This window comes from Tachyglossus aculeatus, chromosome 7, assembly GCF_015852505.1.
Source record: "Tachyglossus aculeatus isolate mTacAcu1 chromosome 7, mTacAcu1.pri, whole genome shotgun sequence".
NCBI lineage: Eukaryota > Metazoa > Chordata > Mammalia > Monotremata > Tachyglossidae > Tachyglossus > Tachyglossus aculeatus.
The window spans coordinates 29392438-29404343 of record NC_052072.1 but is presented as its reverse complement, the minus strand read 5'-3'; the positions used below and the strand labels follow the sequence as shown (position 1 = coordinate 29404343).

The window sequence follows — 11906 nt, the reverse complement described above, 5'->3', positions numbered from 1 at the left end:
GCCCCTGTGGAGTCACGGTTTGAATTCCAAACCCTCCTTTGGTTAGCAGGGATTACCTAGATGTCAGATAAACGGAAGTTGGGGGCCCAGAGGCAGGAGATGAGAACAGGATCCTGGTGCCTTTCTCTCCTACTCCATTCCTTAGGTCCCCTGCTATTCCTGTGTCACTTTGTCCTCCCCCAGGAGGGGAGTGGGAGGAAAGGAGATCCAGAGGAAAAGAACTGAGTAAGTCTCAGGCCAGCTGAGAAGTTCCCCCATTCCTTCTGGCCTGGTTACAGATGTAGCCGGGATCAAGGGCAAATTGTCCAGAACCCCTAGTTTGGAGGGCTTTCTTTCCCTAGAGCCCCCTCAAACCCAGCCCGTCTCTCCTTGCTGGGTAAATTGGGTAGAAGGGGGAATCTCAAGAGTTTGGGGGAGCTGGGATCTTAGAGTCTCAGATTGTAAGCATGAGAATCTCCCCAATTCTCCTACCCTTCTTAATACCAATTCCCCAAAGGTTCAGTTGGTTCTTGCTGGACACTCATTGCCCAATAGGTCAATTTATGGAGCGTCAACAAGAAGGTAGCAGCCTGTGGAGCCTCCCTCTGCTGGGAGGCAGGTGGGCAGAGAGAAATGCCTGGGCAGCAAAAGGGTCAGGATGCCAAAACCAGGAGCATCCGAGAGCAACTTCAAGCACAGAGCAGCTCAGGACAGGTCATACCAGTTTGGTTAGGGGAGTGGGGCTGGGGGTGACTCCCTACAGCTCCTCCCTCCTCTTTTGGGCACAGGTCGATCCTGGCTCAGGCCAGCTCAGCAGAAACTCAAGCCACTTGGCCAGGCAGACTGGGAACAACCCCCTTGTGGCCAGGCTGGGCTCCCTCCCCAACTCCCAGGGTTTGGATTCGAATGCTACCTACAATCCCTTTCTAGGGCAGAAAGCTGGTGAGGGAGCTGAAGGGTTCGAACTACTGGGGTGCCTAGTCCTAAATTGGCAGCCGCCCTCTGGCAGATTGCCCTTTCTCAGCAGCTGTTTGTCCTGAACTGAACTGGGCCAAGGAACCCAAGACCTCCTCCAGATGATTCCTCTCCTGCTTGCCCCTTCCCCACCAGGTCCTGGGATGTGTTGGGAGTCCCCAGCTATCAGAGAGGAGAGGGGCAGGAAGAGCAGGTGCTCCTGAGGGGAGGAAACCTCCTTGAAGAAGCTCTAGGGGCTGAAGGAGTAGGGGAGAGGGGAAAGAGAGGGGCAGGGTGAAGGCACTGAAAGTGGAGTTGGAATTGCTGTTCCATAAGGAACTCACAGCCCCGTGCAGGGATCTGATGACTCACAGATGTGGGTTCCCCCCAGAAATCTGGCTCTGAGCCCAAGGTCCCTCCCACCGCCATCCGCCCATGGTCCCTTCCACCCCCATCCGCTGGACTCTGTGCTTCAGCCTATTGCCTTCCCCCTTCAATTAGGGGTGCATTTTCCTGTTCGCTAAGGTACTTCATCACCACTACCAGAACCATCCTCATCATCACCAGTATTGTTGACCAGACTTAGAAATATGACATGCAAAATACCTTGAGAGATCATGTTACTTAATTCCCTGACTCTAGTTGGGGCTATTTCAGGCAGCTGTTGAAAAAATTCATTCTGTTTCCCAGAATCGTCTTTCCAGATCCACCCTCAGTCATCCATTCAAGCATGGAAGAACCCAGAAATTTCTTCCTGATGTGTAAACTAGCTTCCTCCTGCTGTAGTTTGAACCCATCTTATTTCTCCTCATCTTGAGCCTCCCCATCCCTCCCCACCTCCAGAAGACCTGGCTGGAGATGTGGAGCTCCAGTTGAGCTTTACTGATCTCCAGACATCTTTCTTGGGGAAGCAGTGTGGCTTAGTGGAAAGGGCACGGGCTTGGGAGTCAGAGGTTGTGGGTTCTAATTCCGGCTCCACCACTTGTCAGCTGTATGACTTCACTTCCCTGGGCCTCAGTTACCTCATCTGTAAAATGGGGATTAAGACTGTGAGTCCCATGTGGGACAATCTGATAACCTTGTATCTAACCCAGTCCTTAGAACAGTGCTCAGCACATAGTAAGCGCCTAACAAAAACCATCATTATTATTATTATTGAGCTGGAGATAGATCGTGTGAGGGAACTGGCTTTGAAGGGTGGGAATCCAAGAGCTAGCATCAAACCCAGTTTCCTCCTCTCCGGGCCGAGCCATCGACTTCATGGGGGGGGAAGGACAAGGTCAAATGCTGGAGACAAACAGAGCATGGGTCAGGTTGGGATCATCCTGTTTTGAATTCTATTCTGGGTGCCCCTGATGTCATTCATATTGATAGAGAGTCAGGAAGACCTGGGATTAGAGGATTACAGTCCACTAGGAAAATTCTGTCCCCTAATCCCAGGGCAGCCACCCAGCCCCTTGTGACTTCCTGCTTTCTACTTTTTCTTGACTCCTGGTTGACCTCATCCCCATTCCTTCACCCCATTGACTGTCAGGGGATTTAGGGGGGCCTTTAATTTGTCAGAATGAGGACTGGAGGAGGGCAACGTCTCCTGCAGGGAGGAAAAGACTGACTCCTGCCTCTGAGGACCGGGCCACCTCATGGGCAGGCAAGTCTGATTCCCTTCCACCTTTTAGGGTTTTCTCCTGCCTGTTTTTCCATTCTCCTGCTCTCCAGTTCTTCAGATTTCCAACTCATCTGCCCTCCGGCTTTCCACTCCCACTGCCCTGCTTTCTCTCCCACTCTCCCCATGGTAAAAGAGCTTTAGCCCAAGAAGATGTCAGGTTGAGAGTGAGAAGAAATCCCCCCAACACACACACACTCTGAAGTCCCTGTCCTAGTCCTGGCCCCCAGCCGCTGGCTGGCCTGTCACGTGGGGAAATGAGATATGTTATGGGAGGGAAGACCATGGAGGAACTGAGCAGCACCGAGTGCCACCAGTGGTACAAAAAATTCATTAACGTGTGTCCGTCGGGCCAGCTCACCCTGCACCAATTCAGACATTTCTTTGGCCTGAAGAACCTCAGCCCGACCGCCAAAGAATATGTCGAACAAATGTTTGAGACGTTTGACTTCAATAAGGTAGGCCTGAAAGGCGGTTTGGGCCAGACAGTAGATTTCTGAGTGGCCCTAATAACTGAAGGGTTAATACAAGGAGAATGATAGATCATCCTTCTCCAGGATCACAGAGGCTGGCACAAATAACATTAGGAGAGCACCAACTTAGATATTAGGAAGAATTTTCTGATGGCCAGGGGATCAGACCACTGAGCAAAGCTACCATGGAAGTGGTAGAATCTGAATATCTTTAAAAATAGGACAGGGACTTCTCTGACCTATCAATCAATCAATGGTGTTTATTGAGTGCTTACTGTGTGCAGAGCACTGTACTAAATGCTTGGGTAAGTTTGATACAGATACAACAGGGTTGGTAGATGCGATGGCTGCCCATGAGAAATAGACAGGGTGAGGCAGACATTAATATAAATTCCAAAGAGGGGAAATAGTAGAGTATAAGAACATTTACCTGAGTTTTTTGCGACTGGGATGAGTATCAAAGTGCTTTAAGGGTACAGAACCAAGTGCATAGTTGACACAGAGGGATGGCAGAATAGGGGAATAACGGGCTTAGACTAGGAAGGCCTCTTGGAGGAGTTGTGATTTCAGTAGGGTTTTGAAGATGGGGAGTATGATTTAGGCATTCATCTACTAGGCCAAATTACCTCTTGAGGTCTCTTCCAGTTCTTGTGTTCTAGAATGGGGGAATACTGGGGCATCTGGCTGAATCTCTTTTCAAGAAACTTGCAAGAAAGAAAAAAATTATCAAATAAAGAAGGAATCTGGAGCAGAGAAAGAGAAGAGGTCGAACAGGGCAGGAGGAAATTAAGTTCCAGCAGAAGGGTGTTAGATCAAACACAAAAAAGAACCTCTCGAGTGTTGGATTGTACACTGTGATGAATTGTTGAGGATCCTCAGGCACATGTTAACTGGGTAAAACGATGTCTTCTCTGTTGATTTTGAAGAAAATGGGAGATAGGCTGGATTAAGAGGCAGCCTGAATCCAGGCAGAGGAATTAGCTAAACGACTTCTTATACCTCCTTTCTGCTCTCTGCTTCCTGCGGACTACTCTGTCCCTGGGGGGCTCAGGTCTTCCTGCCTCTGCTCCCCTTCCTCTTCTTTCCTCTCCTCAGAAGGCTTAAAGCCTGGCGACTGGCGACCAACGACCAAGGTCTGCAGGGTCCAGATGAATAATTCACTGAAAGGATAATGCAGTAATGAGCTGTCATTGTTTCAACTCAGCCCTGTCTGTAATCCCTGTCCCTCCACCACCCCACCCCTCCCCCATGGGATTAAAACAGAGAAGCCATATGGAGCCCTACTGGACTCTACTGGACTAAATTCATTTTTTCTCTTCCCGCTAATCCGGGCTTCTTCAGCATTCGGGTGCTCAGTTCTAATCCACTCTGGAAATCCAGTCCCGGGGTGGAGCTCAGGGGCTACTTACAATTTATTGGGTTCTGGGAATCTAGGATAAAGTAGATTATGGGTTTCAGAATGGACCCTAGGGCCAGCTAGTGGGTGGGGTGGGGCATAATTGGCGTACGGTGCAATCAGTACAGTGCAAGCACTTAGTACAGTGCTCTGCACACAGTAAGTGCTCAATAAATACGATTGAACGAATGAATGTTCTTTGGGGACTGGGAACAAACAGGGCCAGGCTATGGGACTGGTCTTGAGTTGGCAAGGAGAAAGAAGCTTCTTTCATTTATAGTGTTAAAAAGACATAGAAGAGAAGGAGGAAGATAAAATGAAGGAGGAGGAAGAGGAAAAGAAGTAGGAAAAGGAGGAGGAGGAAGAGTCAGTCAAGCCTTTATTGAAGGCAAAAGTGAAAACAGGGTCAGTCAGGTCAGGCTGTCTTTGACAAAGACAGCCTTTGTGGGCAGTGTAGTTAAGGGTGGGGCTCCTGCATGACCTTTTGGTCAGCCACACATGCACCTATGGGTGAATTTCACTATTGGAAACATTATCTTTGGTCCAAAGAACAGCTGCTCTCTCTCTCTCTCTCTCTCTCTCTCTCTCTCTCTCTCTCTCTCTCTCTCTCTCTCTCTCTCTCTCTCTCTCTCTCTCTCTCTCGCATCTTGTTAGATGCTTGGGATCCATCTTAGAGAAGAGACACTGTTCCTGCTGCTTTAGAGCTCCCAGGCCAGCGTGGGAGTCAGGTCAATAATAATAATAATTGTGGTATTTGTTAAGTGCTCACTGTGTGTCAAGCACCGTACTGAACTCTGAGGTTGATACAAGGTAATCGGATAGCTATAATCCCTATAATAATAATGATGGCATTTGTTAAGTGCTTCCTATGTGCCAAGCACTGTTCTAAGCACTGGGATAGATACAAGGCTATAAGGTTGTTCCGTGTGGGGCTCACAGTCTTAATCCCCATTTTATAGATGAGGTAACTGAGGCCCAGAGAAGTTAAGTGACTTGCCCAAAGTCACACAGGTGACAAGTGGCAGAGCTGGGATTAGAACCCATGACCCCATGACTTCTGACTCCCAAGCCCATGCTCTGTCCACTAAGCCACACTGCTTCCCAATCCCAAATGAACCTAACAGCCTAAGCAGAGAGGAGAACAGGTATTGACTCCCCATTTTACAGTTGAGGAAACAGGCACAGAGAAGTCAATCAATGGTATTAAATGTTTATTATGTGCAGAGCATTGTACTAAGTGTGTGGAAGAATACAGTAGAACAGATTTGTTAGACACAGTCCCTGCCCACAAGGAGTTTACTGTCTAGAGGGCTTTGTCCAAGGTCACATAGTAGGCAAGTGGCAGAACCAGGATTAAAACCCAGGTCCTCTGACTCCCATGCCCACGCACTTTCCACAAGGCCAAGCCAGAGACTGTCATTAGAGTAACAGATTGTCAAGAGAAAAGACCGCTTCTTGTGCCCTCCGCTGTCTCTTTCCACAAAGCCTGGATCTGAACTATACTCTGAACTCTGTACACTTGTCAGCTGTGTGACTTTGAGCAAGTCACTTAACTTCTCTTTGCCTCAGTTCCCTCATCTGTAAAATAGGGATTAAGACTGTGAGCCCCCCATGGGACAACCTGATAATAATAATAATGATAGTATTTATTAAGCGCTTACTGTGTGCAAAGCACTGTTCTAAGCGCTGGAGAGGTTACAAGGTGATCAGGTTGTCCCACATGGGGCTCGGAGTCTTAATCCCCATTTTACAGATGAGGTAACTGAGGCACAGAGAAGTTAAGTGACTTGCCCAAAGTCACACAGCTGACAATTGGCGGAGCCGGAATTTGAACCCAAGACCTCTGACTCCAAAGCCTGTGCTCTTTCCACTGAGCCAGACTGCTTCTCACCTTGCAGGTCACCTGATCACCCTGTAGCCTCCCCAGCACTTAGAACACTGCTTTGCACATATTAAGCACTTAATAAATGCCATTATTATTATTGTTATTATTACTCCAAAGTCTTGCTAAAATACATATTCATTCATTCAATCATATTTACTGAGCACTTACTGTGTGCAGAGCACTGTACTAAGCACTTGGGAAGTACAAGTTGGCGACATAGAGACGGTCCCTACCCTAGGCTCACAGTCTAGAAGGGGGAGACAGACAACAAAATATATTAACCAAATAAAATAATAAGAACGAATATGTACAAATAAAATAGAGTAATAAATACGTACAAACATATATACATATGCATATATGAGGGGGATGAGGGGGATGAGGAGGGGCATCTCCCCCACCTACCCGCTCCCACCACCTCAGAGCTGCAGCCGGGACGGACGGACGGACGGACTGAGGGAGAGACATATCAATCAATCAATCAATCAATCAATCAATCGTATTTATTGAGCGCTTACTTTGTGCAGAGCACTGTACTAAGCGCTTGGGAAGTACAAGTTGGCAACATATAGAGACAGTCCCTACCCAACAGTGGGCTCACAGTCTAAAAGGGGGAGACAGAGAACAAAACCAAACATACTAACAAAATAAAATAAATAGAATAGATATGTTCAAGTAAAATAAATAAATAACTAGAGTAATAAATATGTACAAACATATATACATATATACAGGTGCTGTGGGGAAGGGAAGGAGGTAAGATGGGGGGATGGAGAGGGGGACGAAGGGGAGAAGAAGGAAGGGGCTCAGTCTGGGAAGTCTTCCTGGAGGAGGTGAGCTCTCAGTAGGGCCTTGAAGGGAGGAAGAGAGCTAGCTTGGTGGATGGGCAGAGGGAGGGCATTCCAGGCCTGGGGGATGACGTGGGCCAGGGGTCGATGGCGGGACGATGGCGATGGCAAGAACGAGGTACAGTGAGGAGATTAGCGGCAGAGGAGCGGAGGGTGCGGGCTGGGCTGGAGAAGGAGAGAAGGGAGGTGAGGTAGGAGGGGGCGAGGTGATGGACAGCCTTGAAGCCCAGGGTGAGGAGTTTCTGCCTGATGAGCAGATTGATTGGTAGCCACTGGAGATTTTTGAGGAGGGGAGTAACATGCCCAGAGCGTTTCTGGACAAAGACAATCCGGGCAGCAGCATGAAGTATGGATTGAAGTGGGGAGAGACACGAGGATGGGAGATCAGAGAGAAGGTTGATGCAGAAGTCCAGACGGGATAGGATGAGAGCTTGAACGAGCAGGGTAGCGGTATGGATGGAGAGGAAAGGGCGGATCTTGGCAATGTTGCGGAGCTGAGACCGGCAGGGTTTGGTGACGGTTTGGATATGACGGGTGAAAGAGAGAGCGGAGTCGAGGATGACACCAAGTTTGCAGGCTTGTGTGACGGGAAGGATGGTAGTGCCGTCAACAGAGATGGGAAAGTCAGGGAGAGGGCAGGGTTTGGGAGGGAAGACAAGGAGTTCAGTCTTGGACATGTTGAGTTTTAGGTGGCGGGCAGACATCCAAATGGAGATGTCCTGAAGGCAGGAAGAGATGCGAGCCTGGAGAGAGGGGGAGAGAGCAGGGGCAGAGATGTAGATCTGGGTGTCATCAGCATAGAGATGATAGTTGTACATGACATGACATGAGTAGTACATGACATATGTACTAGTAGAAAGAGTAATGACAAGAATGAGCCAGAAAAGGAAGAGTCGTGGATGGGCAGACCAGGTGGAGAATGGGAGGGATTAACCAGGAAGAGTTTCCTGGAGGAGTATGCTACAAACTGGGGTTCAGAGTGTCCCCTTAGGACTCCACTCCAAGGGGGTGATGGGGGCAATCACTCCCATTGCAGCCTGAACTGTACCCCCAGACTTGCTCATCCCAAGTCTCTGACCAGACCTGCAAGTTTCCAATCAGGGCTGAAAAGACTCAAAATGGAGCCTTTCTGGCCTATTGGCTTTTTAAAGCCTCACCCTATCCTCAATCCCACTAAAATCCCTACCCCATTTTCACCCCCACACTCCAAATGAAAAGTTGGAATCACTGACCATTCCCCCTCTCTTGTTTCTCTGACGTTATATGTCTCCCCATACTCCACCATTGTATTCCATTTGCCCAGCTTGCCTGCCCCCATATGCATTAGCAACCTTAAAAGCCTCTCTCAGCTCTCCGTACTAAGGGGGCACTGAAATCCACAGATCGTTCCAGCCAGTAACTTCACCCCTCTCCCCGCTGAAGCTTTATTAGCAACTCAAGAGGCCAGGTAGTGGAGTTGGAGTTTTGGCTCATCCATTTGCCCACTCCCTCTGGGGGGAGGGTCAGTAAGCAGTGATATGTTCAGAATTGGTGAGCAGATTGGTGAGCAAAGGGGCCTGGAGTGTTTAGCATAGTGCTCGGCACATATTAAGAGCTTGATAAATGTCATCATCATGCTGAAGAAACTTCCCCTGCATCACTGAATGTTGGCTACACTTGATTTCCCAAAATGGATAATGTTCAGAATGGTCTACAGTCATTCCAGAAAATAGGCTACTGTCCCAGGGCAAAATTTAACTCTTTTGGCCCCTAACTCTGTTGATATGTTGACCTGGGATTCCAGCACTAAGCCACTTCAGCTTGTATTCCGCTTCTGCCCAGCCTCTGGTTTGGTTCCATCCAATCTTTGACATTCGCTCTCCCCAGCACCTAATAATTAATCATAATTGTGGTATTTGTTAAGTGCTTACTATGTACCAGACACTATACTAAGCACTGGAGTGAGTACAAGCAAATCAGATGGGACACAGTCCCTGTCCCACATGGGGCTCACAGTCTTAAATTCCCATTTTACAAATGAGGTAACTGAGGCATAGAGAAGTGAAGTGACTTGCCCAAAGTCACATAGAGGACAAGTGGTGGAGCCTGTATTAGAACCCAGGTCCTTCTGACTCCCAAGCTCTATCCATTAGGCCACACTGTTTCTCACCTGTGAGATTTCCAGGCCAATTTGGCCTCAACTCCTTCCCTCCCACAGCCTCTCGTCTTTCCTCTCTTGCCTTTCCTGCCCTGTTGTTCCCCTCTGGACCCTCTCTGGCCCTGTTCTCTCCCCAGGATGGCCACATCGACTTCATGGAGTACGTGGCCGCTCTCAGCCTGGTCCTGAAAAGAAAGGTGGAGCAGAAGCTGCGCTGGTACTTTAAGCTCTATGATGTGGATGGCAATGGCTGCATTGACTGGGGAGAGCTGCTGACCATCATCCAGGTGAGCCATGATAGCAGCCCACGTCCCACTCCCCCCTCCTCCAACCTTCTACTTCCCATAGTGGAGCTTCTCTAGCTGGGTGGAAAGAGCTCTAGTGGAAAGAGCACGGGCTTTGGAGTCAGAGGTCATGGGCTCAAATCCCGACTCTATCAACTGTCAGCTGTGTGACTCTGGGCAAGTCACTTCACTTCTCTGTGCCTCAGTTACCTCATCTGTAAAATGGGGATTAAAACCGTGACCCCCCGTGGGACAACCTGATCACCTTGTAATCCCCCCAACACTTAGAACAGTGCTTTGCACATAATAAGCGCTTAATACCATCATCATCATCATCATCATCAATTATCTTGTATCTACCCCAGAGCTTAGTATGGTGCCTGACACATAGAAAGCGCTTGACAAATACCATAAAAAAATGGGGAGAATTATTCCTTCCCCTCCTTACCCCACAGAAGTGGAGTGAGACTACAGTGAGATCAAATCTGGGAAAGCATTTCAGGAGGGAGGTATTATTCATTCTAGTGTTCATTTGGTTTTCATAACTACTTTATGTGTTTTCCGACTGGGCTCAACAGGCAGGAGCGAGGCTGGTTTTTCCACCTTAAAGCCTCATATTTCAGACTTAGATCTTGCTCTGCAAGTTTTTGGCAAGGCTGAGGGGTGGCAGCCCAGAATGTCCCTCTTTGAGGAGCCAACTGTGAAGAGGACCACCACACCTCCCTCCCAATCACAGATAAACCCATGAAGGTGTAGACAGATGTCCCCATCCTGCAGTGCCTCCTGCTGTTGGTGCCCTGACTTTGAACTCCTTCCCACATGAATGAAGTTTCATGAGGTTTCGGCGTCTTCCTTCCCTTAGCTCTCCTGTTCCCTCTCCACCCATAGCAGTACATCCCCCTCTCATCCCTTCCCTCGTCCCCCCCTTCCAGGTCATCCGCGCTATCAACCCCTGTAAAGACTCCACCGTGACTGCCGAGGAGTTCACAGACATGGTGTTCACCAAGATTGATATCAATGGAGATGGTAACATAGGAGAAGGGTTGGGGGGCTCAGAGGAAGGGAGAAATGATCCTGTCCTCCTCCCAACAGTTCTTGCAGAGTGACCCGACCCATGGGGGCACCTGAGAAATAAGTGGGAATGTTGGGAAGGTTGATAACTGAGGGGCCTTCAGATGGGCAGGCCCCCTCCATCCACCTTGAGGACCATGGAATGACTGGGATTAGGATACAAAATGGGGAGACCCTCCCCAGCCACAGGAAAAGTCTTCTGGCTGTGGAGAGGAGTGATCCTGCAGCCAGTGGTAATCAATCAATGGTATTTATTGAGTGCTTACTATGTGCAGAGCACTGTACTGAGCATTTGGGAGAGTGTAATATGAGAGAATTAGCATGCCCATTAATAATGTTGGCATTTGTTAAGCACTTACTATGTGCCAGCCACTGTATTAAGTAAATCGGATTGGACATAGTCCCTGTCCCATGTGAGGCTCACAGTCTCTAACTCCATTTTAAAGATGAGGTAACTGAGGCAAAGAGAAGTTAAATGACATGCTCAAGGTCACACAGCAGACAAGTGGCAGAGCTGGGATTAGACCCATGACCTTCTGTACTCCCAGGCCCCTGCTCCCTGCCCATAATGAGTTTACAGCCCAAGAGAGGGCCTAGATTCACGATTCAGATGCCAACCTCCCAAGGCATAGGTTGCATGCAACTTGTGGGTTGTTCACTTCCCGTCCAAAGGCCCAGAGATTTGCCCAGCTCCTTCTCTTTTTCTCCCAAAGGCCCACAGCTGGAAGAGTTGACTGGTAGCCTGGACTCAGCCAGGTTGAGTGGCTTGGTTTCTGCTCTTGCACATCCCTGGCTCCCAATTCTAGCCCCATGTCACTTCCCAGGGCAGCCAGCGTACCTCTCTTCCCCTGCTCTTACTGGTGGTGACCTTCTCTGCAGGGGAGTTGTCCCTGGAGGAGTTCATGGAGGGCACCCAGAAGGACGAGATGCTGCTGGACACGTTGACCCACAGCCTGGACCTCATCCACATCGTGTAGATGATCCAGGAGGACGGGCAGGACAAAGACAAATTGGATGAGGAGGCCGGCTGAACCCAGCTTGGAAGGCCTTGCTTGGGCTGGTTTTTATATTTCTGTTTTAACTATCATATATTTATCTAGAAGGCTGGGAAGTGTGTTGTATCAGTGGGAGGAGAAGGTGTAGGTATCCTGGGCATAGAGGCTGGGGAACAGATCCAGATAGGGAGATGGGACTCCTGGAGAACCGTGACCCCAAT

At 49.0% G+C, this 11906-nt stretch overlaps 1 protein-coding gene across 1 annotated transcript; it reads left to right on the top strand.

Annotated features, from left to right (window-relative positions):
* The first annotated feature begins 2853 nt into the window (after nt 1-2853).
* Nucleotides 2854-11683, top strand: LOC119930957 (guanylyl cyclase-activating protein 1). The gene is made up of 4 exons (XM_038749774.1): nt 2854-3054; nt 9473-9622; nt 10552-10645; nt 11570-11683. Exons 1-4 carry the CDS (start codon nt 2854-2856, stop codon nt 11665-11667), a joined length of 543 nt encoding a protein of 180 aa, XP_038605702.1. The 3' UTR covers nt 11668-11683.
* Nucleotides 11684-11906: the final 223 nt, after the last annotated feature.

Coding starts and splice junctions, on each gene's coding strand:
- LOC119930957 (XM_038749774.1), top strand. CDS start 2,854: ATGAGATATGTTATGGGAGGGAAGACCATGGAGGAACTGAGCAGCACC. Junction 3,055..9,472: donor AGACGTTTGACTTCAATAAG/GTAGGCCTGAAA, acceptor TTCTCTCCCCAG/GATGGCCACATCGACTTCAT. Junction 10,646..11,569: donor GATTGATATCAATGGAGATG/GTAACATAGGAG, acceptor CCTTCTCTGCAG/GGGAGTTGTCCCTGGAGGAG.